At 54.3% G+C, this 21157-nt stretch overlaps 2 protein-coding genes across 13 annotated transcripts in view; both read right to left on the bottom strand.

Annotated features, from left to right (window-relative positions):
• Positions 1 to 4197: 4197 nt before the first annotated feature.
• Positions 4198 to 14093, bottom strand: Zbtb47 (zinc finger and BTB domain containing 47). 4 transcript variants are annotated; one of them, XM_029481944.1, is made up of 6 exons: positions 14058 to 14093; positions 9329 to 10831; positions 7800 to 7947; positions 6842 to 6957; positions 5877 to 6021; positions 4198 to 5762 (listed from the first exon to the last, which is right to left on the bottom strand). In XM_029481944.1, the coding sequence occupies exons 2-6, from the start codon at positions 10748 to 10750 to the stop codon at positions 5488 to 5490; spliced, it is 2106 nt and encodes a 701-aa protein (XP_029337804.1). In that variant the 5' UTR covers positions 10751 to 10831; positions 14058 to 14093; the 3' UTR covers positions 4198 to 5487. The 4 variants fall into 4 exon arrangements, with proteins under 4 accessions (XP_029337804.1, XP_021028793.1, XP_029337803.1 ...); XM_021173134.1 differs by lacking the exon at positions 14058 to 14093 and adding an exon at positions 13265 to 13451; XM_029481943.1 differs by lacking the exon at positions 14058 to 14093 and adding an exon at positions 13126 to 13217.
• Positions 14094 to 17010: 2917 nt separating this feature from the next.
• Positions 17011 to 21157, bottom strand: part of Nktr (natural killer cell triggering receptor) — a 37655-nt gene continuing 33508 nt past the window's right edge. For 5 of the 9 annotated variants that reach the window (XM_029481212.1, XM_029481211.1, XM_021171525.2 and 2 more), the window contains one exon: positions 17011 to 20011. In XM_029481212.1, the coding sequence (XP_029337072.1) occupies positions 19924 to 20011 (88 nt within the window). In that variant the 3' untranslated portion in view covers positions 17011 to 19923. The remainder of the gene's footprint in view (positions 20012 to 21157) is intronic. The other 4 variants (XM_021171521.2, XM_021171523.2, XM_021171524.2 and 1 more) reach the window with 2 other exon arrangements.

Raw genomic sequence — 21157 nt, 5'->3', positions numbered from 1 at the left:
TCTGGCCATCTCAGGTACAGTGTGACACAAACACAGCAGCATTTGCTCTCTCTCCCTCTCTCTCACACACACAATTACAAATCTTATGTGTTTTATTACCACTAAGCACACTTATACATGTGCATACAGAGATGAAGTGCAGAGAGAGTGCCTTGGCAGCCCTGAGACTAGATTTGACGCTTAAAGAATAAAACAAATAAGCTGGTTTAGTAATGCAGACACAGGGCAGCTGCAGGTGTTGGGGAGATTCGGGAGAGTGCCTTTGGCATTTTGGACCAGGGAGTGAGTCCTCAGCACCAAGAACGAGACACATAGAAGGTCAGTGTGAACTAAGCCTCAAAACCAAACCAAAAGCCTGTGTAAGAACGAGTAGGTATCTCCTGGGCAGCAGAAAACAGCTGTAAGCATACTCCAGACTCCACAGAAGACTGAGAAACCACCACTCCTCCCTCAGACAAGGTTGGGCCTGCTTCCAGGGGAGTTTCTGGTTCTTGTGAAGATGTAGCTAGTGTCCTTCTGTTCAGCTGCTCTCTGTTTAGCTAGATGGGTTCTGACACTTTTCAACTGATACCTCTGGCCCTGCTGAATGATATCATGTGCCCAATGACATGTGTCCATCTCTGAGAGAGAGCAGAAGAGGTGTGTATGGTGCAGAATTTACAGAGTAAGTGGCTTGGATGGACCTGGGATCTAATTCCTGTGTCAACCAGAGTTCGCTCACGTGAGGGGCTTCAGTTGTCTGAGTTCTGTTTTCTCTTGTCCTCGACACCATAGCAGGCTGTAGGCCGAGCAGCTACAGACTGCTGCAGAGAGCTTCAGAGTACTTAGGTCTTACCCAGAAGCCCCTGGAGAGCATGGAGACAGGTATGGCCACAGAGCTTCAAAAGCCCCCATCTCTAACTAGGCAAGGGTGGGGTCATGCTCAGCTGCTTCTGCAGACATATAGAAGGATGGGGCCTGGGCACCCCACTCCCCACAGGCTCTAAAGACCACCATCCATACAGATCACACAGGTCTCTCTCGCCTCCAAACACGTTTTTGGGGATGCCTCTGTTGCCTTTTCATCAAGACCCCACCCACTTTATATTTTACATTCCCTACCTTGGAAGAAGGTATATTCACAAGAGCTTGGGTTGGATTCTCAGTGCTACATACAGGCCAGTGTGGTGGCACATGTCTGTAATCCCAGCTTGGGGGACATGGACACAAGAGAATGAGAAGTTCAAGATCATATTCAGCTACGTGGTGTGCGTGTGCATGTGGTTGTGTTCCATGCATGTGTGCATACATGAATTCAGATGGGAATCCCAGCAGCTCCATGGGAAGATGGGATCTGGTGATCCAAGAACCTTGAAAGCTGAGGCTCAGTTAGCCTGGCCTATGAAATAGAAAACGAAGAAACTCCACCCCACCCCCAAAATGTGAGACTTGACACTGGAGGCCCCTCACCTCTACATGTTTATGTATTCACACATGAATGCACATGCACGCATGCACGCTTGCCTGCACACACATGCGCTCACACACACACAGGAGTACATTTTAAAAGTTGTAAATACATTGTAGACTGGCCTCAAACTCCTGGGCTTAATCAATCCTCCTGTCTCAGTTCTCAACTACCTGGGATTTCAGGCATACCCTCAGCCCAGTAGACTGCCTGGCAACCTGGCATCAGGGGACTCAGTGCCAAGGTACAGGAGAGGGTATAGTTGTTCACTCTATTTCTAGAACTCTCTATGGTTCCCGTTCCACATCACCTTGAAGTAGGGCTTGGCCATGGTACTAATGGACTAATGGCATAGAAACATGTCACTTTTAAATGGTGGTATGCAGTTCCAACCTTAGCTCTGGAGACCCAAATAAATATGGTTGTGCCACAGATTAAAGCAATCTGTCATTCTGGGCCACCAAAGCCTCTCCCCTAGACCTCACAGGGTCACAGGTGATGTCAGTGAAGCAGGGATGGCTTGTCATAGCAGTGGGATCCAGCTTCACCTGAGTTACTCTACCAAACACAGCTAACAGCCGTGTCACAGCAAGGGAGGACCGCAGAGCATTGCTAGGCTATAGCACATGTCTCATTCTCCTTGTATCCAGCAGGCCTCAGAACCAGGCGTGCTCAGATGAGGCGTGGCCTTCCCAACCAGGCCAGTCAGCAGAACCTAAGGGGCTGGAAATGTTTTAGATGCCTGATTTCTCTCTGCCGCCCACAGCCTATTACCCGGGGCCCTGTTTGAAAGCAGCGCTGAGGTAAAGGACAGGAGCACAGAGGTGAGAGAAAAACAACAGGATCCTCCCAAGAAGTTCTTTCCTTAGGCCTCTGTGAGACTGGGTGTCAATTCCAAATGGCAGGCTGTCCTGGAACTGAGTGGCAATGGGTGGCTTTTAACTCCTGATCCTCTTGCCTCCCAAATGCTGGTGTTACAGGTATGTTCTATCCCATCTAGTTTTTGAGGGTGTGAATACAACCCGTCTTCTGAAACAGGAGATGGCGATCACGTCCAAATCTCCACAGGCAGCCGCCACCTCACCCACAACATCCCGCACTGGGCCTCTGGATCTGTCTGAGGCACTGGACACCTATGGGCAGGGTGATAGATCACACCATAGAGATCTTCCACCTATGTCCCCAGGGCCCAGAATGCCACCAAACAGAACATGAGCAGCAGGAAGTACCTATGAGAACTCTAGGTGCCCAAGAGGGCTGAGCTGGCAGATGGGGGGGGGGCTGCTGTCTGGGCTCCTGTGACTGACACCCTGGATTCTCCTGGGGTTACCACTTCTGCAGACTCCAGAATTTCAGGTCTTTCTGTGACAGACCAACAGACCTACATGTAGCATGGGGCCCGTATAATCCCAGCCTTGAAGGAGAAAGACTGGTCCTATGGAGACCCTAAATACTCTTGGGACTTGTGCACTGGGATGCTGGGACACCTGCCACCCTTCCTCAGGACAGTAACACATAAAGAAGAGGCTGGGTCAGGGGCCAGGAGTGGAACTGAGTTTATTCTCCACCACTCATCTTGCTCAGATGCCTACTGTCCCCACCCTGGGACCATGGGCGTGTCACACACAGGCAAGCAGTAAGGCTTCACACACCTGGGCCTGGTTTTCCTGTTATCACCCAGACACCAGTGAGGGAATGTGGGACTGGGCATCCCTGGGTTCCAGGTCCTCTATGTCTTCATGAAGACTCCCCACCAACTGCTCCAAGACCAGAGCAGCCTGCACCAGTTGAGAGGCACAGGCCCAGGGCTAGACCAAGTCTAGCTGGGCAAGAGATCCTAGCAAGTCTCTCCAAAGGCAACGGTCCCAAGGCTACTGTGTCTCGGGCCTGGAAGATTACCACCATGTTCCAGCTCCCTCATGCTAACATTCAGGGACTTGACCATCTCTTTAGAAATAAGGTATATAGCTGGGGAGATGAGAACCTCAATTCCACAGCATGGGGATGGGGGCTTATTGCATTTGGCAGTTAGGGAGTGCAACCTTTGTGGGCAGGGCAGGGAGTGTAGCACCAGGCACACAAGGGCCTCAGAGAGAGGGCTGTGCCCCCATCCCAGCCAGAGCCCAGAACCCATCTGGCCCCTGGGGGAAAGGTGTATAAAGGTGCCAGAGACCCAACTCCTGTGACAGGGTTCCATTCCCAGCCTCTGCCCTTCAGATTGCTGTTTACTGAAGAATGGCCAGGGTTTCTGGACCCATGAAGTCCAAGGGCCAGCAGGTAATAAGGATTGGTGACCCCTTGAGGTGGTCAACTCTTTTTTTTTTGTTTGTTTTATTTATTATTATTATTATTATTATTTTTATTTTTGGAAAATGTTAAGTTCAGCCAGCTCTGAAGAGCTGCCAGGCACTGGGGCCAGAGGTTAGAAACAGCAAGAGGCAGGGAAGAGTCCCTGAGGACATCACGGAAGCCCAGAGATTAGGGGTACCACCGGAGGAGCTACACTGGAGGAGCCTGGAGCCCAACCTCGGGCAGTGGGGCAGGAGTGTGCAAATGGGAAACCTTCCTTTCTCAGAGAGGGAGGGTCCCACCTGTCTCCCCAGTGGACACGGGGCGGGGCTAAAGGGCATGCTTGCAGCCTGCTCTTCAGGCTAGGAAAGGGTGCCTATACAGGGACAACGGCTCATTCAGCCCTTCCTTGCCCAGAAGACAGCCGACTCAGCCGAGCACCTTGGGCCTGCCCACACCTGTACAGAATAAAGTGCTTCGTTTATTGATGATTAAAATGTCCCCAGCCCGCTGTCCCAGCTCCGTGGGCCTCTGAGGAGGTCAAGGGATTCGTCACCCTCTGCCAGCCCCTTGGGCACAGGCCTCTTCCCAGTGTGGCCATGCTGGGAGTGGCTGGGAGCGGCGGGGAGCGGCGGGAGGGGGAGTAAGGTGCAGAGTGTGACAAAGAAGCTCATCAACAGTGGGACATCAAACCCGGGAACCATAGGACATGAAGTGACAACAGAGAGGGGTGGCCTGTGACTGCTGGCCCTGCCCCCCAAGGGCAAACGCTGAGCACTGGCTAAGCTCCCTGCTCCCACAGAGACCTAAACACATCAGCTTCTCTCCCTGGCTGCACTGTGGCACCCCAGACGGTACAGAGTGCAAGAGGGACCAGGGGCCAGCAAGGGGCGGTAGTGGCCTGGCCCCAAGAGGAGAAGAGGCCTCATGTGGGCTTCTGGGGGTAGCAGACATAGATCCGTGTCTCCTGGTGGGGCAGTCCAGCCAGATAGGCTGGTAAGGGACAGGGCCGCCCTGTGGACAGCTCCCCATCCCCTGCCCCACAGATAGCACCATGAAACCCTGAACTACTTGCCTGAGGCTCCTGTGGGGCCCCTCCCTGGGCTCTCATTCTCCTGCAGGAGCCCTAGAAGCTGGGGCTGGTGAATCAGGTTTTCTCCCCTCTGGAGGCTTGGTCTCCAGCACCCAGAGACATTCTCTCCTGGATGTGGGGCTCTTTAAAAGTCCCAGTGCAGGTTGGGGATTCCTGTACCTGCCTGGTAGGGATGTAAGAAAGGAAACCCATGGGGGCCAGCCCCCACCTGCCCCAGTCTGCCCCACACAGAGGGGCAGCCTTCACACGCTGACACTCCCCTGCCCAGTCACACATGGTATCCTGCCATGCCTCCCTGGCCACAGGCCTCTGGGGCTCCAGAACTCCTTCAACGGGGCCCACCCAAATCCTCCCCTCCTAAGGAGTCAGTTAGGGGCGCAGGGAAGCCAGGAATGGGCAGGTGAAACTGACCCAGGCCCTGCCTGGCTCTCTGCCATGCCTGCAGCCCAGAGCTCCTCCTGCCCTGTATCGGCTGCCTCCAGCACCCCTCACCTGGAGGGGTGCAGCCAACCAGTCCCTCTCTGTTCTTTTACTCCCAAGCACAAGGAGTAAAATCTCCAAGAAGCTGCACCAGGACCCAGGGCCAGGGGTATCCAGCTGCAGTTCAGCTCCTAGTCTGTGTCTGCTGGCCCTGGCCAAGAGGGCCTGTGCTGGGGGGTCAGTTAGTGTCCAGCCTGGGAGGTGCTGTGGGGAAGAGCGGAGCTGTGGGCTGCAGATGCGTGGCAGGCAGGGTGGCGGGGTCACCGGGCAGCGGGTGGCTGACACGGAAGCACTTTTCTTTGTGTGCCTTCAGCATGTTGGAGAAGCGGAAACGCTGGCCGCACACGTCACACGGGTATGGCTTCTCTCCTGTGTGTGTGCGTCGATGCCGCTTCATATTGGGGCGGCTGGTGAAACTCTTGCCACAGATCTCACAGATATAAGGCTTCTCCCCTGCAATGGGGGTGGGGGGGTGCAGCAGGGATGTTCACAGCCAGTTCTAGATCCCATCCCACCCCACCAAGGAGGGACAGAGGTAAACGGAGACCCTGGGGGTAAGGCACGCACCTGTGTGTGTCTTCATGTGCTCGTCAAAGTACTGCTTCATGTTGAAGTCCTTGCCACACCACTGACACATGAACTGCTTGTGGCCAATGTGGATGCTCATGTGTGACCGCAGCTGGTACTTGTACTGGAAGCGTTCATTGCAGTTCTGTGGGGAAGGGAAAAGCTACACCCTCAATCCTGCCTTACCCAACCTGTGTGTAGGCCAGTGTTTCCTAAGGTGCCTTCTACCTTAGCTGGTTTTAAGACAGGGCCTCTCAATGGCCTCAACTCCCTGCTCAGGCTGCGCTGATCGGTCAGTGGGCTCCAGGCACCCAACTCTCTTTGCCTTCGCAGCAATGTGATTGTGAGCATGTGCCATCATGCCCGATTTATTTTTTATTATTTATTTATTTACTTTTTTTTTTTTTTTTTTTTTTTTTTTTTTTTTCGAGACAGGGTTTCTCTGTGTAGCCCTGGCTGTCCTGGAACTCACTTTGTAGACCAGGCTGGGCTCGAACTCAGAAATCCACCTGCCTCTGCCTCCCGAGTGCTGGGATTAAAGGCGTGCGCCACCACGCCCGGCTACTTTGTTTTTTTGAGACAGAGTTTCTCTGTGTAGCCCTGGCTGTCCTGGAACTCACTCTGTAGACCAGGCTGCCCTGGGTCTCAGAAATCCGCCTGCCTCTGCCTCCCAAGTGCTGGGATTAAAGGCGTGCACCGCCACCACCCTGCTACTTTTCTATTTTTAAACCTGGATTGATGCTCAAGTTCTCACGCCTGCAAAGAAACATTTCCCCAACTCACTGCCTCCCCAAACCCACTGAATAGAAGCTCCCGCTCCTCCTGCCTCTGTCTCTCCTGTCCCGGGATTACAGGCACATGTGTGCCGTCGCGTCAGGCGTGCAGATCCTCCTGACCTCCCTTCCTCCCCTCCCTGCAGATGGGGGTGGGTGGAGGTGGGACAGCCAGCAGCCAGCAGAGCTCACCTCACAGCGGAAAGGCTTCTCCCCCGAGTGCTGCAGCGAGTGGACCTTCAGCGACATACTGCGCTTAAAGGACTTCCCACAGGTCTCGCAGGTGAAGGGCATGTCCTTGGTGTGGGCTGCGGGTGGGCACCAGTTGTCACTTCTCCAGGGCACCTATCTGAACCCCCACCTCCAGACCTGCCTTCTGGCAGCCCTGAACCCCACGCTTTCCTGGAGGGTGACACTGAACTCAACAGCACAATCAGCCTTGGGCCCAGTGACACTGAAGGCCAATAAAGAAAACAGGGAGACGGTCCTCCCAGCTTTAAAAAAAAAAAAAATCACCAACCTGGTTACCCAGCATGCTCCTGGCCAACACCTAGATCCCAGGGTCCCCATCCCATGCAATTTACACTTTCCAGTGGAGAAAGGGAGGCATGTCTGCCAGGGACTGTCTGTCTGTCTGCCCTGACCACTCCTCCCTGGAGCTTGGAGCCCAGATGAGCGAGAAAAGGTGACCACAGGATCCAGACATTCAGCCAGGCCCACCTAGAGGCCCTGCAGCCTTGCCTGTAAGTGGGGTGGGTAGCACACTTGGGGAGGCCTCCTTACTGTGTCCAGGTCTGACCCCTGGGGGAGGTTGCACTCAGGCGATGCCTCAAGCCCTGTGAGGGCCAAAAGGTGAGAAAACATGAGAGGTCTCATGGCGGTCAGAGACAGGGCTGGGCCAGCACTTGTAGAATCGTGTGATTTGGGGAAAGCTGTTCCTGGTCTTGGGCAGACATAACACCGTGCCGGGGTCCTTGGCTTTGCCCAGCCATGTGTCAGTTGGATTCCTAGCCCAGGTTTCCCAGGCAGCCTGAAGCACTGGGCAAACTGCCCATCGGTGCATCCCCTCACCTGGATGCAGAATCCCGACACCGCCGGCAGCTGGCAGCCGGCCCATCCTCTGCCCACACCTGCACCAGCAGGGACTCACCAACCATGTGCTTGCGCACGTGCGCCATGGTGTGAAACTTCTTCTCGCAGATCTCACAGGAGAACTTCTTCTCCGCGTAGCCGTGCACTATCTTGTTGTGCTCGTGAAGAGACCACAGCTTCTTGAAGGCTTTGCCACACGTCATGCACTACAGGGAAAAGGAAGGGAGCTTTGGCTGCAACCCAGAGCTACCCTTGGCCTCTCTGGGGCGGGCCTGTTCCTCCTCCACTTGAAGAGTCCTGGTAAGACGGCTGGATCATTCCCAGACTAGGTTGACCCCCTCCACACCTATCCACATGGCTGTTGGGGTACCTCTTCCAGGATCCCTCTTCTAAGCACCGCCCCTTTGTCTGCTTCTCTCAGCAGGAGGCTGTAGGTCAAGTTAGTTAAGGCAGCTGTGCCTGGTAGGTAGGAGCTTTCAGTTCTGCAGGTTCTACAGGCTGCGAGGCTTTGGGCCCCTCAGGCACTGGAGGGTAGTTGGACGGAAAGCTGTTCTCCTGGACTCCTGCCCTGCACATCCCAGCAGGGGCTCCAGAGGCTAGAGGCTGGGGTCTGGGCAGGAAGGAATAAAGGTTTTGCACACTTGGGGTGGCTAAAGGTGCAGGAATAGCTGACAGCCAGCCCAGAGTCAGGAAACAGGTACACAGAGTGGGTGATGGGCAGATCATCAGGCACACCTTCCCCACTGGCATCCAATTTGCTAATTAGTGCAGGCAATTAGCACCCGCCTACCCGTGGCCTGAGGTTTTCTTTTTTTTCTTCTTGGGTCAGAAAAGGTGAAAGGCATGCTGGTGTGTGTGCATGAATGCTGACATGTATGTATGTGTACATGCATGTTGGTGTGTGTGTGCACGAATGTTGATGTATATGTGTGTCTATAAGCATGCTGGTGTGTGTGCACGGATGCTGATGTGTATGTATGTGTACATGCATGTTGGTGTGTGTGTGCATGTATGCCGGTGTGTGTGCACACATGCTGGTGTGTATACATGTGCTGGTGTGTGTGTACACACATGCTGGTGTGTGTTTATGAATGCTGGTGTGTGTTTATGAATGCTGGTGTGTGCACACACTGCACATGCTGGAGTGTGCTCAGACAGTGCAGACTGGCCCAAGACCTGGCAGCCACCCCAGCCTTCCCCCACTCCCATTTCTTTCCAAATTCCTCAGCTAGCCTTTTTTCTCCAGATTGAGTAGCTGGCATGCCAGAGTTGAACGCAAGACCCCTCTTGATTGGCTATCTATTGCTCTGCATGGTGGCTCTGGGGTGGGAAAAGGGTGATGCCCTCTCCAGACAAGCCCCTTCATTTCTCTGCGGGCCTAGATTTGTTAAAAGACACATCCCTCGGCAGTTCCTACTGCCCCTAGCTTCAGATAACTCCACTCTCCCCCACATCCCTGTTGCTCTTGCTCTTCTGGGAAAGGTGCTACCACAGTTCTCTGCTCACAACTCTGTGGGCCAGAGCCCAGCTCCACCTGTCTCCTCCTGACAGCCAGTCTGACTCAGCCCTGGGGGCTGTCTGTCTCACCTGGATGTTGCGCTCACAGTCCGTCTGTCTGTGCAGCTGCAGCTCACTCTCCAGCAGGAAGCGCTTCCCACACTGGCCACAGATCTGCATCCGGCTGTGGGTCACATTCATATGCTTTTCTAGGTACCAGCGGTTGTTGAAGACCCGAGGGCACTTCTGGCATGGATGCTGCTGTTTTTCCTCCAGCTTCACCTTGGCCCCCAGCCCGTCAGCTGCCTGGGATGCCGGAACAGCTCCAGAGGCCTTGGGCCTCTTCCCACCTCTACGTCCAGCCTCCTCTGGCTCAGGGGTGGCCCGGCGCCGGGTGTTTTGTCCCCGGGACCGTGTGGACATTCGGCTATGTGGTGGAGGGTCCACCTGGCTGCCCTGACACCCAGCGGGACCTGCGGGGTCCTGCCTGCCCTCAGCCTCCCTCTCCTCCTCAGAACTCTCTGCATCCTGCTCACTGGGCCCATCTTCTTCATCCTCCTCCTCTCGATGATCACTGGGCCCTTCCTCCTCTTCCTCCTCCTCCTCTCCCTGGCTGCCTTCCTCCTCTTCTTCCTCTTCCTCCTCTTCCTCTCCCCCTCCACTCCCTCCTCCTTCCTCCTCCTCTTCTTCCGAGTGTCCCTGCATGCCATCCTCCTGGCCGAGCACCACAGTGGCTGGATTGGCACCAGAGCCTGGCTTGCCCTCAGGTCCGGTGGACACATGCAGTGTTTGGTTGTTGAGGTTCACCTCAACAATGATTTGTGACTGCTCCTGGTGCCCATAGGTGCCCGAGGCATCCAGTTCTGGCTCCAGCCCCTCTCCACTTTCCAATTTGCACAGGCTACCTGGGGCCTCTGCCTCTTCAGGGGCCCCTTCCTTCTCCTCCTTGAAGAGTGTCTGTGCTGGCCCAGCAGTGGCAGAGCCTACATCCCCAGCCGTCCCTGCTCCATCCTCCACACGCACAGAGTAGGGATCGGGGCCCTCCCGGGCATAGATCTTTGGGAGGCCTGGGGCATCTGCCTCCTGCTTGATGTCACAGTAGTAGGGTGGTGGAGGCACCGGAGCACAGCTGGCGGCAGGCTGTGCCAGGGCCACAGGGCCCGAGGGCGCCAAGGATCGAGCGTCCAGCAGCTCCTGGCAGGAGGCCGCGATGTCAGCCATCTGCAGCAGCGAGGCCGCGCTGAGCACCTCGTGCACGTTGGCCGCGTTCACGAGCAGCTTGGACGTGTAGATGAAGTTGAGGATCTGCTGCAGGCCGCTGGGCGCGAGTGCCTCCAGAGATAGCTCGACCCGCTGCAGCTGCTTGTTCTGTGTGAAAAGCGAGTGGAAGAACTGGCTGTAGGCAGCCAGCACACCCTTGTGTGCGGGGAACACGCTATGCTGAGGCACCAGCACTAGGTCCACATCGCACAGGTCTGGCTGGAAGAGGCGCTGCTCGTTGAGGCGGCCCATCAAGCAGGCAAAGTGCAGGGCCACGTCCTCCACCAGCGAGAACTCTGCCGCCGGGGAGTCTGTCGTCTTCTCAACCAGCAACTGTGGAGCCAAGAGACAGGAGAGGTGAGGGCCAACCACTGCCCACCCCTGCCCACAATGTGGGAGGTGCCACCACCAGAGATGATCTGATCCATCCATCAAGCTGGGGGAAGGGCAGACACACAGACACACCCACGGCAGGGACAGCTGCTCCTAGGGCTACGATGTCCTGGGACCTGTTCCCAGGTGGCTTCTCTGGGCACTCCCTTTGCTCTTCCTCTGTGCACACACTAGGGGCCACCCCAGGATCCCTCTTCACTGTGCCCCAAGTGGACTTCCAGCTATGCCTCAGTGTGTCCTGACCTTCCCACCATGCTGAGACAGGAGCCTGCCCAACTGTGAGCACGTGAACAGCAGAAGACACAGCTTCTGCTACTGCACCTAGGCTGTAGCATCCAGGGGCCATTTCACTTGGACAGTGGTCAATAAAGGCCTTTAAGGGGCCACAGAAGACAGCAGGCTGAAGACAGCCAGGCCCACTCCAGCTGCCGCAGCTTTTTGTACACAGGGTCCTCGCGGGAAGACGGGCTGTTTTCTCTGTTCCCCACACTCCCAGACCCCAGCCCAGATGCAGAAGCTCCAGGCTGGTCCTGTCTTGGAGGTTGCACCTCCTGGAGAGCCCCCTAGGGACCTTAGTGACTGACTGAACAGGCTACCAGGCCTTTAGGCCCCGCCCCCTCCCAGAGCCTGTAAAGGGCACAGAGCAGTCCTGTTTAGTTCTGCCATGGAGGACTCCCAGAGGTCAGGTGGTAGAGACTAGCCTGTCTTATCCCTCACATAGGGCCTGGGGCTCAGCAGACACTGGCCAGTCCGGCCCTACAACGGCTGGCTTTGGATGCTCCATGGGCTCCGTCTATGGAGACGAAAGTTTCCAGTGTGTGAATGCCCACGCGTCCCAATGGGGGACACAACCCCACCTTCCTTAGGGGTCCCAGGATGAAGCTGTCCCCTCTAAGTCCTCTCTCCTGTCAGCAGTGGGTGGGCCAGACAGAGGATGGACTCTGAGCTCCCTTGTCATTCTGCTAACGGAGAAGCTGCCGGTGAGCCTCAAGGAGCTTCAAACCTGTGCCCTCGGCCAGCAGCCCATGACATGCCCGCCCACTCTTTGCCCTCGGCTCCACCAACAGCAGACGTTGCCTTCCCGAAGCTCCCTCCAGCCCTCACACCCTCACCAGGCACCCATTCTTGACTCTATCCCAGAACTGCTGGGCCGTCCAGCAGGGACGTGGCAAGGGGCCCCGCCCATCCCTCTCTGACTCACTCTGATTCATTTTCTGGGACCAATTCCTCTTACTTAGAGAAACTGAGGCCCAGAGAGGCTTTACTCATGGAGCTGTGGCCATCCTGCTACTCCAGCACCCTTCCCTTCTGCCTGGTACACTTCAGACAGGCAGTTGGAGAGTCCTGGAAGTGAGGTGGGTGGAAGCATGAGGTGTGAGAACCACCTAAGCATCCAGACACAGTCACCACACCCTCTGGTCCTGCCTCCTTCCCAGTCACTGCACCTGCAGGTCCTGGTGTCTGCACTACTGGGGGGTGGACGGTGGCAGGGAAAGCCCCCCCCCCCGTGGCATCACTTATCACAGGCCTGGGGCCCCTGTTTTTCCCTTTACAAAGCTTCCCCAGGGCTCTCCTGCTTGGGCAGGGCCACTTGAGCCTGGCAGAAACCCAGGCATCCCTAAAGTCACATCACAGCCTGCTCAGCCATGGACCAGAGATGCTGCCAGCCAGTGGCAGGGCCCCTTCCGGGTCAGTGCCCACCAGCTGTGCAGCCTCTGGCCAGATGCTTCCGGCTCCTTAAAGCTGAGGAGGCCTCTCCAACACCTGGGTACACCAGCTGCATCAGCAGCTCTTCCCCAGAGGTACACCTGCAGAGGCCACCAAGCTTTTGCCTCCCAAAGGCCATCTGGTGAAACCCCGGGGGCAGGGGTACAGGCTCATGACTTCTGGATGCTTTCTTTGGAGAGGCCTGGGAAACAGGCTCAGAGACGGCAGGGGACCGGCCCAAGGTCACACAGGAGTTTCCACTCCAGCTGTGTGCCCCCGACTACGGAGCGATCCATCCTAGTCTCAGGCAGAGCGGCTGCAGCGCCCACGTGGCCCAAGGCCCGGGCGGGAATCCGACCCCCCCCCTTTCCCCCCATTACCAGCCCCGGGGCGGCGCCGTCCGGACGCAGAGAGGCTCCCCCCTCCGCCCGTGCGCAGCAAGACCTCGGCCTTTCGCGTCTGCACCCCCACCCCAGGAATTTCACCCCTGAGCCGCGCCGCCGCACCGCACTCTGGGCCCCGCATACCGGGCAGATAGGGTCGAGGACCCCGGGTGAGGGGCCAGGTCTTCCAGACCCTGTACCCGGTCCCAAGGGGCCGTGCGCTCTGAAAGGAGGCGCTCGCAGGTGGGCGGATAAGCGGGGGGACAGGCAGGGCCCTGCGTACCATGGTGCCGCGGCGCTGGGAGCTCACAGGGCCCCGCAGGATCGCGCTGCCCCCGAGGGCCGGGCCCGGGCCGCTCCATGAAGCGCCGCGCTGGGGGCCGCCCCTGCGCAGGGCCCCGCGACCATGGCCCCGGGGGCGCGGCCGGCCGGGCGGGCGGAGGCGCAGGGCCGCGGCGAGTCCCGGCCGAGCAGCTGCGGCCCGGGAGCCTCGGGCGCGGCGGGCGGGGGGCGCGGGGCGCCGATTGGAGCCCGCGCGTCAGCTGGGGCCGCCGTCTGGACGCTTAAAGGGCCAGGCCGCCCTGCGTGCTGGCTGGGGGCGCGGACGCGCGCCGTCTCGATGCGGCTGCCCTCGGGAGAGCCTCGGGGTCCCCGGACCGACCCGGCTGGTGACGTGGGAGCGTTTGGACCGCGCGATCCCACCCTCCCGCGCGAAGTCCCTCTCTGCCCTTCTTTGCTGGGAAGTTCGTCCGGGAGTCTAACCCGGGTGTCCTCCCGCTGCTCTGCATGGGCGGGGCCAGGGTAGGCGTGAGGTCGCTGAGCAGAGCGCACCGCCCCCCGACCCACCTGCTCCCCGCAGCCAGGCGACTCTGATGGCCCAAGACCCGTACCCCAGCCGCGCTCATCTCCCGCCCCCTGTGACTCCGGCTGCTCCGACTTGAGGGTGAGTCTGGGGTCTCTAGCTGCTCCCGCCTCCCACGCGTTTTGCTCTGAGTCTCCCGAACCTACCTGGGGGCCTCTGGCTGCAGAACCTCCGAGCAACCGCCGCAACGACGGAAGCCTTTCAGATGACCTACCTGGAACAGCCGGGTGGGGGCCAGAGGCCCAGGCCCGGCCGAGGGGCCCTCCGCGCAGCCTCGGCGCTGGGAAGATGCAGCTCGGCTTGCGGAACGCTGCTCTGGCACCGGCTCCGTGGGGGCAGGGGGCTGGCTGTGCTGGCAGGAGGCTGCGAAGGAACGCTGCCAGGCCGAGCGACAGCAGGGCGGGACTACGGGCTACCACCGTGCTCTCCCCTTCGGACGCCCCGCACCCCTACCCACTGTTCAGCCTAGTCACTCTCCCAACACTGCTCCAGCCTGGCCATTCCACTCCAGCCATAGCAGTCTCCTTGGGTGTGCACCTTTCTCTGGAGCCAAGCAGGTGTCATCAAATAGTCGAAGGTCTGTCCCCTCAGAATGCAAGGATCTCTCACTGGACATTGGGCTGACTACCCCTGAGCAAGGAAGCTGAGTAGGTGGTGTGAAGAAAGGTAGGGACAGAGAGGAGAGCCCCTTCCTTCACATGCGCAGGGCATGCCCCTACCTGGGGCAGTGAGCCGCTGCCCGAATCTGAGGCTCTAGGTTGAAGCTGTGAACCTGTCAATTACCGATGATGTCTCCTACATTTCCCAAAACCCAAGTTTCTCGCCTGACTCAGTTGATTGCTGCACTGACCTGGGAGGTGGGAAGGGCAGGGCTGTCTACCTACTGGGTGGACAAGGAGAGTCCCGCAGAGAGAGAAAACATGTAGATGCTGTGCTGGGAGGTTGGAAGAAGCTGGTACTGGCCTTGGCTAACGTAAAGGAATGACACCCCTACCGACCCGACCCCTGCTGTCTCATTTGGGTTCTCTGAACTCCGACTGAGGGCAAGAGGGCACACTGGGCTTGTCACTAGCAACAGCTGCAAAAGCCAGAAGCCCCCTTGTGTTCATGGCTGCAGAACTGAGTGGTTAGGACATGGGGTACAGCCAACTGGAGGGACAAGATGGGAGCAGAGGAAGGATTCTAGGCCACAACCTCAAGTTCAGTTGGTTGGTTTAGGGGCCGGAGCACTCATGACCATGATAGAGGTGGGTGCTTTAGACCCCTAAAGCTGGGTGACTCCAGGCCAAACTTCACTTTGGAGAACAAGGAGACAGCCCCAAACTGATTGGGGTTCCTGCACTTGGCTGGGGAAAAACTAAGCTCACCAGGTAACAGAAATGCAAGTTAGGCAGTCCAAAAAGCGGGTGGTGCTGGCTGGAGGGGGAGGGTGTACAGTACGTGGCCTCCATCTCCCTCAGTTTTGGCTGCCGAGTCCAGCACTAATGGGCCACAGCTGCACAAGGGTGGGAGCCTAATGCAAACCAGCAGGTTCCCTTTCCCACACCAAGTCCAAGACCTCAGCAGGAGAGCCTCCCTGGAAACTTCCAAAAGGCTCCCAGAGACCCTAGACCTCCACAACCTTGGGCTGTGGTACTTCATGCGGAAGCCCCCACCCCCTTAACTCAGTGAGATGTGACCAGCAGCAGTGTGAAGGCCTACGTCCATCACAGCTGTGCAGAGACCATCGGGTCCTACATGTCTGCCCAGTAGTGGGGGTTCTAGAGGTCTTCTGAGCCCTAAATGTTTCCAGACATGGTCTTCAGGGAGGCAGACTCCTCTTAAAGTTAGGGCATAGACAATGGTCCTCAGAATCTGCATGTGGGCAGCAGGGATCAGGGTTAGGGTTCAGTGGACATAGGTGTAGTTCTGGCCCTTTTAAAACCCACATTCTGCCTTGGTATCTCCCAGGTGCCTCAGCCTTAGCCTGTGGAGTTTGGTCTTACTGTTTGTATGAGGTTTGGTATTGAAGACGGCAACACCAGGCTACTATAAACCACAGGGAGGAAGCAGCTACGGCAAGAGGCCCAGGCCTCAGAGTGCAGCCTGTGCTGTGGTGTACTCATCCCTCAAGGTGCCCGAGAGACTACAGCGACCAGGAGTCTGTCTCAGCTAGACATTCTGACCTGTCTTTTTAACACGTTATGGGCATTTTGCCTGTGCACTATTTGCGTGCTTGTTGAGCAGAGGCCAGGAGTTGAATCCTCTGCAACTGGAGTTATGACTGATCTGCCATGTAGGTTTTTGGAATTGAACCTGGCCTCTACTCAGCAAGCATGCAATAGCTGAGACAGATAGATTCCTGGTTGCTGTAGTCTTATCCACTGAGGCTCATCCAGCCCCCACATCCCTCACAGAACTGTGGGCTCAATGCCTTTCTCCGGCTAATTAAAGAAGTGACATGATGCCCCAGTACTGACCAGCTATCAATCAGGCTTTTATCAGGTGCAAATAAAGTTCTGTGAACTCCACAAAGACCACAACAGGCTTCCCTGGTATCCTCTCTCTCTTCTGACAGTGTGGGAACAAGATCTCATGTAGCCCAGGATGATCTTTAGTGGATCCTCCTGTCTCCATCTTGCAAGTGCTGGGACTATAGGCCTATGAGGCCAAAAACAGCTAATTTTCTTTTTTTCGAGACAGGGTTTCTCTGTGTAGCACTGACTGTCCTCGAACTCAGAAATCCTCCTGCCTCTGCCTCCCAAGTGCTGGGATTAAAGGCGTGCGCCACCACCACCCTGCCTAATTTTCTTTTTAAATTAGTTTTGTTGTTTTTTGAGACAGGGTTTCTCTGTATAGCTCTGGCTGTCCTGGAACTCACTCTGTAGACCAGGCTGGCCTGGGACTCAGAAATCCGTCTGCCTCTGCTTCCCAAGTGCTGGGATTAAAGGCGTGTTTCACCATGCCTGGCTTTAAATTTTTTTTTAATTTTAATTTTTTTTTTTTTTTTTTGGTTTTTCAAGACAGGGTTTCTCTGTATAGCCCTGGCTGTCCTGCCACCACACCCGGCTAAATTAAAAAAATTTTTAAATAGTCTTACTATGCAGTCCTGTCTGGCCTTGAACTCAAGAGATCCACCCTCTTCTGCTGGGGTTAAAGATGTGCACTACCCTACCACACCTGGCATTTTCTCTAAATAAAAAATAAAACACCCACATTTGACAATTTTCAGTTTCCCAAGTTGGGGAAACACTGCTTAGCAAACCCAGTTCTCTGCAAACAAGCTAGCAGGTTCACTCTGCTTAGCCAGCAGGTTCTCACCTGTGTGTTCAAATGTCACAAGGTCGTTCTTAGGAGGTGAGTGATGATGGGTGCCACAGTCAGATGACTTGCTGAGGACAAAGGGAGGAGACCTGGAGTTGCATCCCACCAAAGGGTGTGTTTCTGCCAGGCTCTCCCAGGTCACTCCTGCACCCCAGTAACCTGCCAATGGACAAGTCTCTTCGCTTGGCTGTATCAGAAACTGGAGTTTGAGTAAAGAAAGACCAAGCAGGCAGACTCAAACTCAGCATGTATTTTCATTTCTACAAGATCCTTTTCAAGTTGTAGAGAAATTTAATAGAAGTATATACAAATTAGACATTGCTAGTATGTACAAAAGTATTTTCTACATTTTTGAACAATATCAACTATGCCACTTGCAGTAAACAGGATGTTACAAAATCATCCAATAAAGCGTCTTCTATTAAGCACATTACACAACATAATTCAATTTTATTAAAAAAATAACTTCAAAATACAGAATGATCATGGATAAGAAGAAAAGCCATTTCCGTATTCACTGGAGTATAAACAGCAAGGTTGACATTACTGAACATGAGTGCCTGTTGGTACAGGTTAAGCCCTGTCCATGCAGCAGTAGGTGGTAGGTGGATGCCCTTCCTCTTCCTATGCTAATCCCTAGAACCCGCCAATGTCTGTAACTCCTCTGGCCATGGGACTTCGAGTAGAGATTTATCTCTGGAGCCTGATCTTACTTACATGGACCCTTAAAGCAGGAGGAGGGCAGAGGTTTTGAAAAAAAGACAAGACTCAAAGGGTTCCTGGTGGTTGAAGCTGGCAAGGCCTACAGCAGGCGATGTGGGTATCCACCAAGGGCTCTAGAAGGGCCCAGCTACAAGTCACCTCTTCCCAGAGTCTTCTGAGAAATGAGCTCTTCCAGACCTTACCTTGAGACCCTGAGCAGATGAGTCAACCCTACTGTGCCTGTTTGTCAATGATGCATGGGCACTCTTAGGCTGAGAAATTTGGGATAACTTGTTACACAGCAACCAAATAAGAATATATGGCCCAATAGTGACCTTTTCTTACTAATTACATTTGCCAGTTTATTTGGGCTCTGAATGCATTCTTCCTACTGAATACTAGATTCAAACACCCTTCTTTGTCGGCAACTTTAAAGGGGGGGGCGGAGGACCCACTCACTATAAACCACACGTCTAACCCGCCAAGCACTGAGTTCTGATGTTATCCTTCTTTCTAATTAACTAATTTACAGACGTGGTGAACAACAGCTGGCTGGCCACCAAAATGCTGCTTACATACATCACAGAGTAACACCATTATTTATTTGTGGGGTGCTGACCTCTCATCTCAGAGCTACTTACATGCTAAGCACATGCTATATATCACTGAGCCACATGGCCCTGGAAGACTACTTTCATATATCCAGTACTTTCCCTCCATCTGGCCAGGGTTTTAGTAATTTCCTCCAGCCCAAGGCCTTTTCTCTTCCCAAATGCACTAGCAAGGCCTGGGTGGGATAGGATAGTACAGACTTCTACACCATGTACCTGACAGGAAGTCTGTGAACTGGATTTAACCGGCACTAAGGTGATTAAGTACACTTGGGGAAAAATGCAAACTAAAGAGTAAAACAAAACAAAGAAACAAACCCACACTAGTTTTACAGGTTAGATTCTTCCTGGAGGAGCCACACAAAGCCATAAGAACCCCTTTCTGTGCAGCAGAGCCTGTGACCCTGCTGCCCCCAACTTTTTTCCTGGGTTTCCTCCATCAGGCAGGGCTTCATGGAGTCAGGGGGCAGCATGTGGGGTGGGGTGGGGTGGGATGGGGGGTGTCTCGACACAAACAGGGAATAGGATGGTTGGGGCAGGGCTGCTACTATTGCCACAGTGAGAGAGACGCTTGGCCGCTGGAGTGTCTGTGGAGCTGCTTCCGAAGAACTTTCTTCAGCTGGCGCGTTAGCACACATGTGCAGAACAAGATGACCAGCCATACAGGTTCTGTTCCAAGGGACCTCCACCACTTATCTGTGTTTGGAAGAAGCCCCTACACTCACAGTGAACCCAGCTCAGAAGAAATTATTTTTGGTGCCAGTGAATTTAAAAAAAAAAATCACAATTCATTTCCTGGCATCAGGAAATGCAGTGTGTGACAATATGACATAGGGTATATGAGGAACCAAAGGCACCAAGCACCAAAGCAGGAGCTGGGGTGGCTGGGCTGGCATTCACTGTGACAAGGCAGAGCCCTCAGGCAGTGTGGGTGCCCACAGCTGGGACGGACTGCTGCAGACACAGAGGCATGAGCTACCACCCTGCACACCTGGCCATGGTCAATATGGATGTGGATAGCCTCATCTGACAGCACACACCAAGACGACAACCAGCATGGGGACATGGGGACATGGAGAACATGTGCCTTAGACACTCTCCACAATTCTGTTTGGCAGCATGGATGCTAAAACCTGAAACAAAAAGAAATCTGAATTCTACAGACAATGTGATCTACAGAAAACCCTATCTACAGTGACACTGAAAATCATACTTACATCAAATTTACCATTTCTTGATTCAAGAAACTGAAAATTCCATAGTTGCCTACTGTAAAATGGGTCATAAAAATATTTCTAGGGACATCTGCACTTTAAATTCTTTTGCGCACATGTAAATAAGTGACAAGAAATATCCACTATTGGATTGAGGTCTAATACTAAAACACAACAGACTGCCATCCAGTTTCTTAAGCTTTAAGTTACCAGGTATTTACACTTAAGACACAATCTATACAGAGACATCTCAGCTGTATCTGCTGCTCTCGCTGGGGCTCCGGTGATGAGAGTAACTTCTGTCACTTTCACTGTCTGAGCCATAGGATCTACCACTCCTGTATAAGAGAACAAAACAACAAAACAACGCCATCAACTCCCATTTTCTGTTCTAACTATTGCAACACTATGGATTTTTCGAGGATGTTTTAAATGGTAGTAAAATCAAGGTTAAGATAACAATAAAGAAACCTCACAAGAGTGGGAAATTTACTTGAAATCCATTCATAAAAATGAGCAAACTATTTTTCTACTATATCCAGTAAATGTCAATACTAGACTAGACTGAAGCAGGAAGGGGTTAAAGGGACAGAGTCTCACTAAAACTTGGTTATGGTGGTCTTTAAGCTCATTTAAAAAGCTTTTCTGAGAGCGAGGCAACTTGTTATGGTAAGTGTAGTCCATCCCACCACAAGTACACCTAGAACAAGAGCTCAAGGACAGCTCAAGACAATGGACAGGCAAGTTTGTTCACTGAAACCCCCAAGGTTCTAGGGTTAGTGCGATGGAGATGGGATGTTCCCTGGGCAATGGGCTGCAGTGAAGAATATGAGATGTGGGGGCTGAGGGGTGGGAGGTGACTGATCACTTCAGGACACAAAGACAAGTGACAGAGCTGTCACTTGGATTTCTGAGCAGAAGGGAAGCTCTAGAACACTGGAGGAGAGAAGTCAGAAAGAGCTGAAGCTGGAGCTAGCAGGTGGAGGGGCTCATGCACTGGCATGCCCAGCTGGCCACCCCTGAAACAGTCAGTCAAGGGGGTACCCATGTGCACGGTCTGTAGGAAGTTTTCTGGACTTGCAAAGGATAATGAAGGGTGACAGCACCCATCAGCAAAGGACAATTCAAGAGTTATGATAAGGTCACATCTTATTCATTAAATAACAAGATATAGGATTCAACCCTGCGGCCGAGACAATCACATTTTAATAAAACAGCAGACTGGCCTGATTTGCAGATGTGAGCCATGATTTGGTCTTCTCCTTACTCCTCTTCCAAAAGAAATGTTTAATTAAAGTTACATGAATAAAACTCATTTTAGTGTCAACTATAAAACAGCAACTGACAACCTTCACCTGCCAACTCTCTGTACCAAGGCCATGTTTAATAGCTGTCTGTAGGCCAATGAAACTCCAGGGGAGGTGTTCCTCTGATAGCCCACTCACACCAAGTGCCTAGTCTCTTCCAGTGCTCTAACCCAGGGA

This window comes from Mus caroli, chromosome 9 (assembly GCF_900094665.2).
Source record: "Mus caroli chromosome 9, CAROLI_EIJ_v1.1, whole genome shotgun sequence".
NCBI classification, from domain to species: domain Eukaryota; kingdom Metazoa; phylum Chordata; class Mammalia; order Rodentia; family Muridae; genus Mus; species Mus caroli.
Note: the sequence above shows the minus strand (reverse complement) of the source record. Positions and strands in the feature narration are given on the sequence as shown.